At 44.2% G+C, this 17681-nt stretch overlaps 2 protein-coding genes across 2 annotated transcripts in view; one reads left to right on the top strand and one right to left on the bottom strand.

The window, feature by feature from the left end:
* The window catches only part of shank2a (SH3 and multiple ankyrin repeat domains 2a), a gene marked incomplete at its 5' end in the record, with an annotated part of 74581 nt that extends 60429 nt beyond the window's left edge, over positions 1-14152 (top strand). Inside the window, 4 exons of the mRNA XM_079621215.1 lie at positions 5912-6027; positions 6501-6615; positions 7523-9734; positions 11942-14152. Of these exons, the coding sequence (XP_079477341.1) occupies positions 5912-6027; positions 6501-6615; positions 7523-9734; positions 11942-12428 (2930 nt within the window). The 3' untranslated portion in view covers positions 12429-14152. The remainder of the gene's footprint in view (positions 1-5911; positions 6028-6500; positions 6616-7522; positions 9735-11941) is intronic.
* Positions 14111-17681, bottom strand: part of cttn (cortactin) — a 20432-nt gene continuing 16861 nt past the window's right edge. Inside the window, exons 13-15 of the mRNA XM_079621756.1 lie at positions 16397-16529; positions 16093-16161; positions 14111-15243 (exon numbers count right to left, since the gene is read on the bottom strand). Of these exons, the coding sequence (XP_079477882.1) occupies positions 15107-15243; positions 16093-16161; positions 16397-16529 (339 nt within the window). The 3' untranslated portion in view covers positions 14111-15106. The remainder of the gene's footprint in view (positions 15244-16092; positions 16162-16396; positions 16530-17681) is intronic.

Here is a 17681-nt window from a genome sequence, read left to right as displayed (position 1 = left end):
AGGCGATTTTTGAGATTCGCCTTCGAGGGCCGGGCATATCAGTACACAGTCCTGCCATTCGGCCTGTCTCTAGCACCTCGTACATTTACAGTGTGCATGGACGCGGCGCTGGCACCCCTGAGACTCCGAGGCGTTCGAATTCTGAACTATTTGGACGATTGGCTGATTCTAGCTCTAGCTTCAGTAGTCATGTCAAAGCAATAACTAAATCAGCATACTATCATCTGAAAAATATTGCAAGAATTAGATGCTTTGTTTCCAGTCAGGACTTAGAAAAACTTGTGCATGCTTTCATCACCAGCAGGGTGGATTATTGTAATGGACTCCTTACTGGCCTTCCCAAAAAGACCATAAGACAGTTGCAGCTCGTACAGAACGCTGCCGCCAGGATCCTAAGCAGAACCAGAAAATTTGAACACATCACACCAGTCCTCAGGTCTTTACACTGGCTTCCAGTCACATTTAGGATTGATTTTAAAGTATTATTACTGGTATATAAATCATTTAATGGCCTAGGTCCTAAATACATTGCAGATATGCTCACTGAATATAAACCCAACAGATCACTCAGATCATTAGGATCACATCAACTAGAAATACCAAGGGTTCACTCAAAGCAAGGAGAGTCCGCTTTTAGCTATTATGCCAGCCGCAGCTGGAACCAGCTTCCAGAAGAGATCAGGTGTGCTCCTACAGTAGCCACATTCAAATCCAGACTCAAAACACTTCTGTTTAGCTTTGCATTTACTGAATGAGCATTGTGCCACTGTTCGATATTAAAGTTTTAGTCTGAGAAAGAGCTAAGAATGTGAATGCTGGGCTAAGGAAAGTGAAAAGAATGTGCAAGTAAATGAAAGAGAAAAGAAAGTTGATACAGGGAAGTCGTAAGAAGATTGAAAGAGAATAGAAAGTTGATAGAATTAAAGAATTAAAGAATTAAAGAAGATTGAAAGAGAATAGAAAGTTGATACAGGGAAGTCGTAAGAAGATTGAAAGAGAAAAGGAAGTTGATAGATGGCAAGTCGTAAGAAGATTGAAAGAGAAAAGGAAGTTGATAGATGGCAAGTCGTAAGAAGATTGAAAGAGAATAGAAAGTTGATAGATGGCAAGAAGATTGAAAGAGAATAGAAAGTTGATAGATGGTAAGAAGATTGAAAGAGAAAAGAAAGTTGATACATGGCAAGTCGTAAGAAGATTGAAAGAGAATAGAAAGTTGATAGATGGTAAGAAGATTGAAAGAGAAAAGAAAGTTGATGCATGTAAGTCGTAAGAAGATCCTTTTAAAAGAAAGATCTATAATAGCTACCGGTCGATATAAAATACGTCTGACTGTTTGCACTGTATTTTATTTTATTTTTTTATTTTCCAAACTGTGATTCAGGAAGATTTTATTAATTTTTAGGGCTGTCTGATTGGAAGAGATTTTGAAGGGGAACGGGAGAGCTTCACTCCGACGAGGCGAGTGAAGATTATCTATACTATGGAGAGTATAGAGGTTCGCTGTTTGTTTAAAACAGCAAAAGTGAAACGTGCTCTGTGGGGGCCCAGTGGGGCAATACTGGTGTGGTACACCACCCCAGCAGAGGACGTCCCTGGATTAGGTCCAGTGGCACCGCAAACCTGCTCAATCGCTTCCATCTCAGATAGGGGTGATTATTAATTATCAGGGCTGTCTGATTGGAAGAGATTTTGAAGGGGAACGGGAGAGCTTCACTCCGATGAGGCGAGTGAAGATTATCTATACTACGGAGAGTATAGAGGTTCGCTGTTTGTTTAAAACAGCAAAAGTGAAACGTGCTCTGTGGGGGCCCAGTGGGGCAATACTGGTGTGGTACACCACCCCAGCAGAGGACGTCCCTGGATTAGGTCCAGTGGCACCGCAAACCTGCTCAATCGCTTCCATCTCAGATAGGGGTGATTATTAATTATCAGGGCTGTCTGATTGGAAGATATTTTGAAGGGGAACGGGAGAGCTTCACTCCGACGAGGCGAGTGAAGATTAGCTATACTATGGAGAGTATAGAGGTTCGCTGTTTGTTTAAAACAGCAAAAGTGAAACGTGCTCTGTGGGGGCCCATTGGGCAATACTGGTGTGAGACACCACCCCAGCAGAGGACGTCCCTGGATTGTAGGTCCAGTGGCACCGCAAACCTGCTCAATCACTTCCATCTCAGACACGGTTTTAATTATTCTTATTTCTTTTGATTATTTTAATTTCTTCTATGTAAAGCACTTTGAATTACCACTGTTTAGCTTTGCATTTACTGAATGAGCACTGTGCCACTGTTCGTCCGACTGTTTGCACTGTATTTTATTTTCTAAACTGTTTTAATTATTCTTATTTCTTTTATTATCTATGTAATTATTTTTATTTTTATTTCTTCTATGTAAAGCACTTTGAATTACCACTGTGTATGAAATGTGCTATATAAATAAACTTGCCTTGCCTTGCCTAGCTCAGTCGCCGTCAGAACTCGCTCACCACAAGACACTAATACTCGATCACCTCGAGTGCTTAGGTCTGAGAGTCAATTGGGAGAAAAGTTCACTGTTTCCCAGTCAAAGGATCTCCTTTTTAGGACTGGATCTGAACTCACTGTCTATGACAGCACGCCTGTCATCACAGCGCAGGCGAAATACCCTGCAAATGGCGAAATCCTTCCGCAGCGGCCACATAGTGCCGCTCAGGAGATTTCAGAAAATGCTGGGCCTCATGGCCTCAGCCTCTACAGTGCTGCAGTTGGGCCTGCTGCGCATGCGCCCACTACAGTTCTGGTTGAGAACGCGCGTACCGCGCCGAGCATGGTTACACGGTCGTTATCGCCTCAAGGTCACTCAGGAATGCATTTCAGCCCTGACACCATGGAGAGCGTCAGACTGGTACCGGTCAGGTGTAAGCCTGGGGACTTCCTCGAGCCTGAAGGTGGTGTCCACGGACGCGTCCACCTCAGGTTGGGGAGCACTGCTCGACGGCAGACCGCTCTTTGGCCAATGGGCAGAGCGAGCCAAACTACCGCACATGAACTGCCTGGAAATGATGGCGGTGGACTTTGCGCTGAGGCGCTTCTGTCCCCGGATAAAAGGACACCACGTCCTGGTCCGCTCGGACAACGTGTCGGTAGTAGCCTACATAAACCACCAGGGTGGCCTGAGGTCCCGAAACCTATTCAGGTTAGCGGAACGCATACTGGTGTGGGCCCAGCACAACCTGCGCTCGTTAAGAGCAATACACGTGCCAGGCCACTTGAACGTAGGCCCGGACAGACTCTCACGGAACAATGTTCCTACGGGAGAGTGGTCCCTACACACACAGACAGTGCGTCTGCTGTGGAAAACGTTCGGCAGAGCGGAAATAGACCTGTTTGCAAACCAGGAAAACGCTCACTGCCCAGAATTCTTTTCGAAGAGCACGAACGCGCTGGCCAGAGTCTGGCCCCGCCGTCCGCTCTATGCTTTTCCTCCTGTCTCACTCCTGCCTCAAGTGCTGGAGCGTATCAAGGAGAGCGGATGCTCAGTACTACTGGTTGCTCCATACTGGACGAATCAGACCTGGTTCCCAGCTTTGATGCGACTGAAAAGTACTGCCCCGTGGCCGATTCCAGTGAGGAGAGACCTCCTCTCACAGGCCAAGGGCGCGATTCTGCATCCTCACCCCGAGCTTTGGTCCCTACACGTATGGGCCATAAACGGGTACCCGCTAACCTCCCAAGAGGAGTGTTAGACACGATCGAGCAAGCTAGGGCTCCGTCTACTAGACGGCTCTACGCTTCCAAATGGTCGGTGTTCTCTGGATGGTGTTCAGATCAAGGTCTGTCACCACTTCAGTGTGGAGAACCGGAGATTCTCTCCTTCTTGCAAGAGCTATTGGATAAGGGAAGAACCCCATCCACGCTCAAAGTCTATGTGGCTGCCATATCAGCGTTCGTTAATCCAACGCTTGGCCGTTCACTAGGCAGGAACGACCTGGTGGTCCGCTTCCTTAGAGGCGCCAGGAGGTTAAACCCTCCAAGGCCCCCCTCAGTCCCCGTTTGGGACCTTTCTACAGTGTTGAACGCTATGAAAGGGGCCCCTTTCGAGCCTATTCACTCAGTTGACATGAAACACCTGTCTTTCAAGACCGTGTTTCTTTTGGCTCTCGCTTCAGTGAAGCGTGTGGGAGACTTGCAAGCGCTCTCAGTGAGAGCTTCTTGTATGGAGTTCGGGCCAAACGACTCTGTAGTCGTATTGAAACCGAAGCATGGGTACGTGCCTAAGTCCCTCAACACACCGTTCAGGGCTCAGGTCATCTCCCTGTCGGCCCTGCCGGCCTCAGAGGACGGAAATAGCTCCCTTTGCCCGGTCAGGGCATTAAGAGCTTACGTGTCCCGCTCCGCTGTTTTTCGACAGACGGAGCAGCTCTTTGTCTCGTTCAGCGGACGCTCCAAGGGGCGAGCCGCGACGAAACAGAGTCTGTCTCGATGGGTAGTGGACGCCATTGCGCTAGCCTATGCATCTAGAGGTTTGGAATGCCCTTTGGGCATCAGAGCACATTCCACGAGAGGCATGGCCTCTTCATGGGCTTGGTATAGCGGAATCTCGTTACAAGATATCTGTATGGCGGCAGGCTGGGCCTCCCCGTCTACATTTATTAGGTTCTATAACCTAGAGGTTCCTGCGTTGCAGGCTAAACTGCTCTCGGTCTAGAAGACTATGTATTAGTGTCCTGCCCCGCGCTGCGGCCCAGGTCACTTCAATGTTAATATGTATAAGTGTTCCTGCCCCGCGCTGCGGCCCAGGTCACTTCAATGTTTAAGCATCACTCACTGACAATGTGTCCCATGAGCATGCTATTACCCCTCATATATATCTATATTTACATATATATGCTATTATCTATGCTATTATATATATGCTATTATTATATATGCTATGCGCGCGCCCTTAGGTGTCTGTGTCGGTCCAAGAGCACGCACGGCGTTTTACATGGGGTTCCCGTAGCGTTCTTCGACGCAGTACGAGAGAACTCTACGTAAGAGAACGTACTCGGTTACTAACGTAACCTCGGTTCTCTCTAGAAGAAGGAACGAGTACTGCGTCTCATGGCCGTGCGTGTCCGCGCTGCGTCGCTTCATTGACGAAAATCGGCGTGTTAGACAGCTATGCTCGTATTTATAGGCCTAGGCCACGCCTGTTTGGGCGGGAGGTGACGCAGAAGGGCGCGAAGCGCCCTCATTGGTCAGCGTCCTGGCCTCGCATAGGCTGTGCTTTTCTGGCAGAGCAGCCAATGGGTGAGCTGTATTGCTCCGCCTAGGTTGTATGCTTCAGAAAAGCGTTTTACATTATTACAAAATTAAGGATTAATTTTAGGCTTCAATCTCGACAAAGAAATATCTTTCCCGTAGCGTTCTTCGACGCAGTACTCGTTCCCTCTTCTAGAGAGAACCGAGGTTACGTTAGTAACCGAGTACGTTTTAAACTTCTACAGAGGACCCGACCCGTCTTCGAGGAAGTTAACGCTTGTCAATGGAGAGCGGCCGGACTCTCTGTACAGATGAAGTGTAGGAGAGTCTGGTAGAACCAGGCTAGTGTTCTCCTGGCACTGCACAGATCTTACAATCATTTAATAAAAGACTAAACAAGCTCATAGCATCAAGATTTAAGATGTGATTTGTTCCCCTAAGGATCCACCTAGAAAGGTTGAATCTGTCTGTTTTAGTCAAATGTGGAAGACATTTTTGGTGGTTAACATTTTTATTTTCCTAGTCATAATATTACATTTGTGCCCAACCCATGTCTCTGACAGTGTTCCCTGTGTGTGGTTTGCTTAATCCACGATGAGCGCGCTCCACTGTTGCAGAGAGCGGACGCTTGTGTTAGAGATCGAATGCTATGTTTATTTCTGCTGTCCCTCAGACATTATTGCCTTTTGCAGATAAAGGGGAAGAGCCTGCGCATCTGCAGAAACCAGCGAATGGAAAAACCTCGGCAGTCGCGGCGGTCAAGCCCCGCCCCTCCAGCCGCTTTACGGCCACATGCATGGAGATTAATGTGAGTTGCACCTGTTGTCTTGTAGCCTGAAATTACACATGACCACCAGCTTTCCCAGCTCACAAAAATGTGTTTTGCTAACATTCCCATCAAATTATGAAAATATTATTTTTGAATAATCCCTGATAAGTTCAGTCTCGTTTAAGAAAAAACATCCCATTCTATCATTCTGCAAGCATTTATGGGAGTGTTACTTTTGAATGTTCTCTGAATGTTGTGACATTTAAAAAAATAAATATATTTGGTAATATTTTCAGAACATTATAAAGACCAGATAACTCTGAACAAACATTCTATTATTGTTCCTGGAAGAGTGTTTGTTCATAAACTTGCCAGAATGTTAGTGAAACTTCTGATAATTCCCCCTGTTAGCTGGGTTAGATTATAACTGTGATTGATATTTAAAATGCTCTAAAACTGTCTGTCTGTATGTGTGTGTGCATTGAGCTCTAATCAATACATCTGCTTTACAGCAGTCCACATCGGAAAGGCCAGGAGTCGCTATAGTTCCTCCTAATATTCCTGGGAGATCCCATGGAAGTTACGTTCGTCTGCCAAAAAGCTCCATGAAAAGACAAAAATCCATTGGTAAATATAAAAAATCCATTTCTGCCTTTTCCTCTACCCACGATGAGAATTGTTTTTTTGCTTTTTTATTCAAAGCACATTCAAATTGCAATTCACACAGCTGTTAACTAATAGACACACATATTTGTGTGCAAATGTTTTCACACAGATACCATAATTCATCAGTAAGTAAATTGACTGAACAGGTAATGCAAAGCGAACCACAGATGTGCATTATGTTTCTATAACTCAGTGTCCACTGATGTACTCACCAAATCTCAAGCCATTTTTCAGGTTTCAGTCTCTAAAAGGTTCTTGTGTGTAGAACTACTTTCTCATGATGGGTGTGACCGAATGAGATTTTTCACACAAAAATACCTAGTATTAGGGTATTGTTTTATGAAACATCAGATAAGCACACAGAGACATATTATAATTATAACTAGTTCTTCAATTGCACTTAAATTCTTCTTTCAATTTACACTTTATTTTGCTGGTTCACTTTTGACAGTCTACTAACTATAAGTAACTTTGTAACTACAAGTCAACTAACTTTAGATAGAGTATTAGTAGACTGTTAGTAGACCCTTCAATTTCATTTTGCATTTCTTCAGAACTCTTTCAAACGAGCAAATTTAAATTTGGTTAAAAAATTTATTGAAAGCATTAGTAGTTTATGTATTGATTATTTTCCACCACAGTACTTTCTATGTCCCAGATGTGGGGAACTCAAGTTACATGCCTTGACTGTCTGAGTACAGTAAATGAAAATGACTTTGATTTGAGAACTAATGACTCAAGAGTCGACTCAGACTTGACCTGCATGATTGGATATTGGTTTTATCAGGATATGTTTGTAACAAAAACAACAAACTTAAGCAACTTAATGAGGCGTCAGTCTAAACATGTTGCATGATCCTTTCTCCAGGAATCGCAGGAGAAGAAAGGAAGTTACTGATACCTCCACTGCTGAAGTTCACCAGAAGTCTCTCAATGCCTGACACATCTGAGGAAATCCCCCCACCTCCAGGCATCTCTCCTCCATCCCCACCTTACAACCCCAGTACTCCTATAAGATATGAGCCCAATCAGTCCATTTACACACAGAGCTCAACAGGCAGATGCCACACTATAGAAAGAGACCAGTTAATGTACCATCGGCAGAACTTCGAACAATATGACTATCAGACTTATCCAGTCAGCCAGCAAAACATGTGTACCCATAACAGGGGCCATGTGCCAGAGAACCCATACTCAGACACAGCTGGCAAACAATTGTACGTCCCACCAAAACCAGCCCGCAGGAAGGGTATACTGATAAAGCAGCCAAATGTTGAGGATAGCCCTGATAAAACCTGTTCAATCCAGATACCAACAATTATTGTTAAAGAGCCTTCAACTAGCAGTAGTGGCAAGAGTAGCCGAGAAGGTAGCATGGAAATTGAGACTCCCACTTCTGAGCCACCAGGCCAGCTACGACCGGAGGACACCGGAGGCTTCATCGTGAGCAACCCTTTTGCGGCGGCTATTGCCGGGGCCGTACGTGACCGCCAGAAGCGTCTTGAAGCACGCAAGAACTCCCATGCCTTTCTGTCAATGGATCTCGGAGACGAGGATACATCTATCCCTACCCCCCGTTTACGCCAGTCTATGTCCATAGATGAAGGCATGTTTTCTTATGATAAGAGTTTAGAAAAGCTTATGGCTCCACCGGCTCCTTTATTAGGGTTCCAACAAATTGGAAGTCGAGGCAACATGACTGACTTCATCCTCCCCGAACCAACAACTGAGCCCCTCACAACACGCACCGGGAACTGCCCCAACACAGGCAGTCCCATTACTCTCAATGATGGAGATTTCCAACACCAGGCCAGAAATAGAGCTCTGAGGGAGCAAGTGCAACCTCCTCTTCCTCCACCTAAAGGAGAATCTCGCAAAGCAAACCTCAACCAGCCACTCTTCATAGACACCAAGCTACGGTCCAATATTGAAGCCAGATTTGCTGCCACAGCTCAACCAAAAGATTGTGGAGGTTTGTTTAGGCACACACGAGAGTCCAATCATGGCACAAAGAAGGCGAAGGAATGTAATCCATCAGAGCAGTTGAAGAACAACCATAGCACATCTCAACATCAGTCAGAGGGGCTCCTCATGGTCCAGACACTAGATAAGACCAAGCCATATGTGAACAGTCAGTCTGATGGATTCAAACTAGAAGAGTCCCTAATTCTGGACAGTGCAACCATTGATTACAATGACAAACGTATAGCGCCCAACTCCCAGCCATCTCATACAAGGACCTCTGCCACATCCGTGGAGGAGCCTGCCAACTTCTCCTGTAGCATTCCTCTTCCCCCACTGACCTCAGTGGATATTGATGAGGAGTTTGACTTGCCTGACCCCTTGCCTCCGCCTCTGGAGTTTGCCAACAGCATTGATGTTCCTGAGGACCAGGTTGCAGAGATCCTCAAGCAGAAAAAAAATCATGCAACAAGTGGACCCTTGCCTGTTTATCATTCTCATGCTTCTACAATGAACAGTGTGGAGTCCAAGTGTCTTTCAGGGCTTGTGAATTGCATGAATCCCCACACCTACCCTCCACCACCTCCAGAGGGCTTCGAGTCTGTCACGGACTCAGGCATTGGGGAAGTATTTAGTCGAAACAGTGGGGATCCTTACTTTGAGGCAAACAGCACAATTTCCACAATGTCCAGTATCTCTACTCTTTCATTTGAGGGACTTGAGGACTCATACATAGCCTATGTAGACGGGCAGACTCTGGTGGAGCGACCGCCGGTTCCACCGAAGCCAAAGATGAAGCCCATAATCAACAAAAGCAATGCACTTTACAGGAACTCTTTGATAGAGGAGAGCATTGAGTCGTTTGGACGGCCACCACCACCTCCTCCACCCCTGGATGGTGTAGCACAATCTGAGCCTCACAAAGCACTTGATCAGTGGGCCTCTAAACTGTGGGGAGATGCCCATGAGCTCCAGAACCCCCTCTTGCCCAATGCAGATCCTAAAGTCAATGTGATCAGTGAACTCAGTTCTAAACTTCAACAGATCAACAAGGACAGATTTCCGAAACGAGGAGGACCTCTCGACCCCCCTGCAGGATCCAGAAGCATCGGATCCAGGTGAGGAGCACAATAACAGCGTAGCCTGTCTCATGTGGCATTTTATTTTAAAAAGAAGTAAAATTCCTGTGCAAAATAATATTCAAATGTAGGACTGTGTCTGGCCTGTAGATATGTACAAGCTTAGGGGTAGATCAAGGACAACACAAATAAAAAAAGATTAAATGTTATCCAAATATTGTTACAGCTGTGAAATAATCTTTTAATACGGAGCATGGTTACAAGGTTTACATATGTTAATCTCATGAAATTTGTGACGGATTAACAAGATAAAAGAGTCGAAGCAAAGCAGGTTCCCTACACCCGTCTCAGAAGATCTTGGGAGCACATGCTTGGACTGGAGTTCCTGCCGAGACAAATGTCCATGTATTTGTAACTAAAGGGGTCTCGACACTGGACTTAAAATTTGATCACCCCCACGTCATCCAAGATGTTCATGTCTTTCTTTCTTCAGTGGAACAGAAATGCAGGTTTGTGAGGAACACACTCCAGATGTTCTCCATATAGTGACTTCAATGGTCCAGCGGGTCGAAGGTCCAGATGTGAGTTTCAGTGCAGCTTCAGTCTCGATCCAGCCGAGGAATAAGAGTCTCATCTAGACAAACCAGCGGACATTTTATAACAAAATAAACATGAAATACTTTTTAACTACAAATGCTCGTCTTGCACTCGCTGTGATGCGCCACACATTACGTCATCAGGTTGAAAGGTCACGCGTGACGTAGGCAGAAGAACAGACGCACTGTTTACAAAGAGAACGTGCAAAGAATAAGTCAAACGCCACTTACAAAAAAAAAAAAAAAAGTAAAACAGCGATGACGGACAATTTTGAAGTTGGAGGAGATAAATAGATGGAGTTTTTCTAACCGGAACATGCGTGATCTTTCAACCTGATTATGTAATGTGTGTCGCATCACAGCTAGTGCAAGACTAGTGCCAGCATTTGTGGTTAAAAAGTATATAAATGTTTGTTTTGTTTATACATTTTTATACATTTTGTTTAGTTGAGCATCTGGTGGAGCACAAACTTCTGCTGTAGAAATGTCTTTCTCAAAGAAAGCCAAATCAGGCCACCAAAAAAGAAAGGAAATAAAATAAAATAAACAATTGGTAACTGACTTCTTTTCAAAGAAAGGTGAGCACACACTAGAGCACAACATCTATAGAGCTAAACTGCTTGAATATCTGAGGTAAAGGCTAAATAAATAAACCACACTAACAATGCTGTTTGCATACAACACACCATTATAATAGCCTTATTTGAAACATTAATAATTAAATTAATAGGCTATAATGTCTAAAATGAGCTATACTAGGCTAATCGGTGTCATAGGTAGCTTGCTAGCTCATCGGTAGCTACATATCATGTCAACATTATTTAATAGAAGCAGATCTTAACATTGTGAAACACATGACCCTCAGTTTCAGAAACTGTTTAAATGTTGTCCACTATGGCATTTTCTTGGCACTTTAGAGTTGTTGGAATATTATGATCCCATTTTACAGGAGCACTTGTAAGGGAAAAGAAGAAAGAGGGGTCAAGGTTCGTCCTGAGATGCAGAATGAATTCATTGAGCTGTGTGAGTGTTGAACACTATCCTGGCAGAAAAATAACTGCAATTTACTTCTCAGTGATATGTGACTCGAATGATCCGACTACTGCATTGCAGTTAATAGTTATATTTGAGGAACATGATCAGGACGGCCTATAGGGCCCGGGATCTTGTGCTACGCCCTGAGTGCAAGACCAGCATTACTGGTTAAAAGTATGTAAATGTTTATTTTGTTATAAAATGTCCGCTGGTTTGTCTAGATGAGACTCTAATTCCTCGGCTGGATCGTGTCGAGACTTTGAAGCTGCACTAAAACTCACATTGAAGAAGTCACTATATGGAGAACAATCCCGGAATGTCTTCCTCAAAAACCTTCATTTCTTTTCGACCGAAGAAAGAAAGACATGAACATATTGGATGACGTCGGGGAGAGTAAATTATCAGCTAATTTGAATTCTGAGGTGAACACATTTAACTGAATCCTCTTACTGGTTAATTGACAGTATGCTGCCGTCTGGGTTCCTTTGAGACACATTTATTGACAGAATAGTGAGTGTTGTTGTTGTCCCTCTACCAGTTCAGCACCTGACTTCTCTTTCTGCGTGTGTGTGTGTGTGTGTGTGTGTGTGTGTGTGTGTGTGTGTGTGTTCTCAGAGAGTGGCTGACCCAAGCCTCAGGTACCAAACACTGCAACACAGTGACTTCTTCTTCACCAACACACTTGCCTCCTCAAGCCTCCAGTCCTCCTGAGTCGGCTCACAGCTCTTCTCTGCCAGTCGCTGCCGGCTCTCCCACATTGACCGATGTGTTTGGCCTGCCGTCTCCACCCGTAGTGAACGCAGAGCATTGCCACAGCCTCAGCTCAGTCAGCAGTCAGTCGCTGTCCCCACTCGCGCTGCTCCTGGCGGCCGCCGACAAGCCTTTTGCTGACAAACCCGTGCGCGTCTGGAGCAAGCATGACGTAGCCGACTGGCTGGAGAGCCTCCACCTGGCAGAACACAAGAAGGCCTTCTTGGACAATGAGATTGAGGGCACCCACCTTCCTAACCTGCAAAAAGAAGACCTTGTAGACCTGGGCGTCACCCGTGTCGGGCATCGGATGAACATCGAGAGGGGTCTCAAACTGCTAATGGACAGATAAAGGTATGATGCCAGGCGTGGATATCAATCCCTCGTCTTCTCCAACGTCTATCAGTCCGTGTGCATCTCCTGTTGGAAGAGGATTGTGCTCAGAGTAACTATAAGAACCAATGAACAAAAACTGCTCTCAGGAGCAAGTCTATGTGGACTCGTTCTTATGATGCGAAGCTTCATTTTAATATCAGGAGCAGCTGTAACCAGCAGAGCTGGAGGTCCTCTTACCTTTGATACAGGAATATTCCGCTAACAGATGTTGTCTGCAAGCGTTCTGTGTGTTGCAGAAAACATGTACAGTTGCTTCGTCCTTATAGAATGAGACACTGGATTCACTCAGGCTTGAACATGAACCCTAAATAACATTGGGGACATCCACACATTCAGGACCTTTGCTCATGATGCTTCTCGTCTTCAGTGAGATTGCATGAGGACAAGACGTCACGTACAGCCTCGTCCATGTTGATCCTGATGGCAACAACTAATGCTACAAAATATATGCAAGCGTTCCCGAACTAACTCCTCCTTCTGGCTCACCCATTTATTTTAGGTAATTGTGCAATTTGAAGGTTGATTCTGGACTGTGTTCATCTGATGACTAAGGCTTGAGAGGAAGAGTTGAGAGTGAGAGTTGTGGAGCAGTTCTGATATCAGGCCTCAGTATCGTGCACAGAATATAATACTGCGGCTGTGCACACTAATCTCGTGCGGTGGCTTGGTTCAGTGCATTGGTTATCAATTTAAATGCAAGCTTGCGGTTGGTTGTGGGGTTATGTGCACCAAATGATTGAATATGTATGTTGTTTCACTGAAAGATCCAGATGTGGCATTTTGATTACCGGTACATAGTCAAAAAATGAAGCCTATGCATGGATGAAAAACACATTTAGAAAGTGGAGATTCCCCCAGCTTTAATATGAGCTGCAGTTTTAGAGATTCATATGAGAGTTTATAGAGGATGTTTTAAGCTGTTATAAAACTTCGAATCATGTTTCTTCATATATACACTGTTATCCAGCTTGCAGAATGCTTGTACAAATTGATTGTGAGAATATTTTTTTATCTTGTCCTGATAGTGGGAATATCTGCGAGGAGAAGCGATGTCTGCTGCTGAGATTGAGTATGAGTGAATATACATTTATAGACCACAATATTTTTTTAAATGTGGCCAGAAATGTTAAATCGCAAGCCTTTCTTGAACAACGGTTTGCCAATACACTGCTGCTACTGTGAAGTCATTTTTATAAAACAGATCCTCTTTAGAAAGCATATAGAGTAAGTGTATTTTGGATTTATATAATTATATTGCCTTTTATAATGGTGTTGTTCCCACTGAACTGTGGTTTGCCAAACAGACAAACGTTTGAATAAAATGGGTATATTTGTTCGATTCTTAATATAGCAAATCCATAACGCAGTATATATATTCCATGATTAATGAATACTGTATATATTTAGATAAGCACAATATTCAGCTCATATCTGTGGAAATGTCCTGATGTTTAGCTATGGTTTTCCCCTTTGACTTCAACCCGTTGCTTTACTTTGCTCACATGTACAGACTTGTGTTCACACCGTTAATGTTGTCAGACCTTCTAAAGTAGACACTCGTTGCAATGACCAAGAGCCGTATAGTAGGATTGTGGGACGAGGGCATGTACAGCTTGTATGGCGACTAAATCTGACATCAATAAATATTGCTCTGATTGAGCTCTGGTCAGTTTGTGTTACAAACACTTGCACTTTATTACTGACAGAGAAATCAAGTTTCATACGTGAAAAATACAAACACATTAGTTTTATTTATTTTTTTATTCTTAAATGATATTCCTTATAAAACAGCCTTGTAAAGAGAGTATAGATAAGCACAGTTTGTTTGAAAGGTTCCTGCACACCAGACGATGTGATTCTCCAGCACTAGCGACTGCGCCGGATTGTCGTTGGTCAGCAGATCATGTGATATAACGGCTGTCAGACACAGAAGCGCACTCGGACACATCGACATGTCCAGCACATCACGAGCGAGTGCAGATGTGGCCGAACACCTGACGGACTTCACAGACGAAACACGAGACACACACATACGACACCAACAACCCTTCAAACACCATTAAAGTGATTCTTATGAACCGTCTCAAGCACTGCGATTTCCAGCAGTGATTATTATGGCATCACGTTTTGGCCTTCATTCATATTTTCAAACATAATTCATTAATTTGTTCCCTATTTCAACACTGCAAAAAAAAGACACTAAAATGAACAAAGTGTTCGTACGGACGCCGCTTTAAGAGTCGCAAAGAAGAAGTGCATGACTTACTCTCAGACTCCAGAAGATCTCTGACCTTTGGTCTACTCTCGCGTGTGTGTGTGTGTGTGTGTGTGTGTGTGTGTGAGTGTGTGTGTGTGAGTGTGAGTGTGTGTGTGTACGCTCTCAGAAGTGTCATAAATCTCTATAGGCATCTACTCAGGCCTACTGACGGAAACGGGACGCGAGCGTTGAGAGAGAAAGAAGAGGAGGATGAAGAAGAGGAAGAGGAGGAAGTTGATAAAGCAGATGAAGAAGAGGAAGAGGAGGAAGTTGATAAAGCAGATGAAGAAGAGGAAGCTGATGAAGAGGAGGAAGAAGAGGAAGCTGATGAGGAAGCACGGGGTAGAGGGCTGACGCTCCGCCTGCATCGAGCGAGTCTATTGTCGAACTTCCACGTAATTGGCCGGGAAGAGCCCGTAGGAGCCGCGACACACCCCCCTCCACCAGCCCTCGTCAATCATCTCGATGTTGGTTATGATGTCGTCCGGGTCAAAGGAGATCTCGTCATCACCCGCTGGGGACAAACAGAGGCGCGTTACATCACTTCCTGCTCAGAAGAGGCAGATTTGCAATTCAAATGTAACGAAACATCAACAAAACTGATATTGAAATGAAAAAACTATAAAAAAAATTAAAAACAATTGTGAAAATTGTTTCAATTTCACAAATAATTGCAAAGAAACGGCAAGTAATTATTGAAGCTGGTTTCCACCATGAAATACTTTTTTTTTTTTTTTTTTTTTCTCAGAATTGCGAGATATAAAAACTCAATTGTGAGGGAAAAGATGTTGAGAGAAAAAGTCTCCTTTTTATTTTTTATTCCATGCTGGAAACAAACTTCCATAATTCCAACTTTTTTCCTCACAATTCAGACTTTTCATAATTTTGATAGATATCATAATAGATAATTGAGACTTTATCTACATTATTCCAAACTATTAACAGAAAGCTTGCATGTGTAGCACTGAGTTAAAGGTGAAGTGCGGAAGTAGAAAAACTGAAACTGTATTTTCTTGTCAGATGTACGGGCCGCACGGGTTTATCTGTGCCAATAGCAACTATACATCGGATGGGTCAAAATTATCTTATGCCAAAAATCATGAGGATATTAAGTAAAGAAGTATTAACTTGGACATTATTGAACACATGACTTCGGGGAAAAGCCCTCGTCACCTCATACATTTATAAGATGATTTTAACTAAACGAACCACTGTTGTGAGTTATGTGTCACACTAGATGTGTTTCTCCATCAGTGTTCAACACAAACATGAGTGTGTCCTGCAGTCATGCAGCCCGTGAGGAGTGAGGAGCACTTTCTCTTTAGCAGTGTGTGAACTCAAAGCCATCGAAGCGTTCTCTTACCGGCCTGATAATCGTACAGAGCGACGGCAGTCACACCGACATCCTCTCCATACTCGTCCGGCTGAGCACCTGAGCCACACACACACACACACACACACACACACACACACACACACACACACACACACACACACACACACACACACACACACACACACACACACACACACACACACACACACACACACACACACACACACACACACACACACACAGGTGTGAAGCACTACATCTGCAGGAGAGCACTGCTCATATGTTTGGGTTCAGATAGTGTACAGTAAAGGTTAGCGTGGCGCTGGCGCACCTGAGGTCTGGGTCTGGTCGCCGGGCTCCGGGCTCAGGTACAGCTCCTCCTGAACCGGCTCTTCATATGTGGGTTCTGCTGAGACCGGCTCCAGCTCGTACACATTCGCCACCGGCTCGCTGACGGGCTCCGCCTAACACACACACACACACACACACTGGCATGAGCTCCTCACACTGCTGACACTGCAGCTGCAGAACCAGTGCTGTACACCAGCCGGCCACAAGGGGGCGCAGTGGACACACGTGCACTAAACATGTTAATGTTAATGTTCACTAGAAAAGAAAAAAAATCATTGTTAACTGTCTATCAAAGCATTACAGTGAGAGTAGATCCGGCATTCATCTAAACACTGTGTGCTGTACAGGTACACACACTGCAGAAGTCATCGAATCCTTTCTACCTGAACACCTTCAGATCCAACATGACCAGCAGGAGACCGGTGTGTGTTCTGTGTGTGTGTGACGGCGTTCACAGAAGACATGCACTAGTCTAGGCCACAGCTCGGACTCGCCAGCTCTAATAGATCATCGTAATGCTCCTTTAAATCTAAAAATACGAGTAATTTCATATCGATTATTATTTATCATTATTCACATCTACATTGCAGGGCTAGGGTGAAAACATTAGTTTCTTGATGTCCATCTATTCTCATTTTGATGAAGCGATGTAATCATTCGGTCTGTGCAGTTTTCAGCTGGTGAACACACTTCACTGAACAGTATTTGTAGCTCTAGCCGTCCAATAATCTTTGTGCTTTCATACTATTGATAAGAAACAAAGTTTTAGCTTTCAAATCCTGTCCATTTCATAATGTGTGTGCCAGAAGAACCGATCATCTCCTCCTCTTCACTATAGTTACAGCAGCAAATGAACATGATGAACAGAGGGAATGTTGACCGACACTGAAGACACTAATATCCATATACTGTACTCTACTATAATCCATCAATCAGTGTTTCATCCGTCAATAAAACAGCGTGAGAACAATAATCTCGCGTAATTAACTCAGAAAAGACATTCGATGACCATAAACTCGATAGTTGAATAACTCTAGAGAGGAGCGCTTGGATCAACCCCTCCGCACACACGCTCTGGCGTGAGACCATGTGTTCCTCTGTTGTCTGAGACTTGATTGACAGCTTTTAGGTGTGTATTTGACAGCGCCACCCTCTGGTTACATGAACACCACCGCGACAGATCAGCACCGAAATCATGGGGATTTTTTTTTGACAATAGGCCTAATTACACAACCTATTAGTTTCTCTCTAATTAAATCAACTAA

The sequence above is a fragment of the Phoxinus phoxinus genome (assembly GCF_949152265.1).
Source record: "Phoxinus phoxinus genome assembly, chromosome: 8".
Classification (NCBI taxonomy): Eukaryota; Metazoa; Chordata; class Actinopteri; order Cypriniformes; family Leuciscidae; genus Phoxinus; species Phoxinus phoxinus.
The sequence above is the reverse complement of the archived record's forward strand: the minus strand, read 5'-3'. Positions and strand labels throughout refer to the sequence as shown.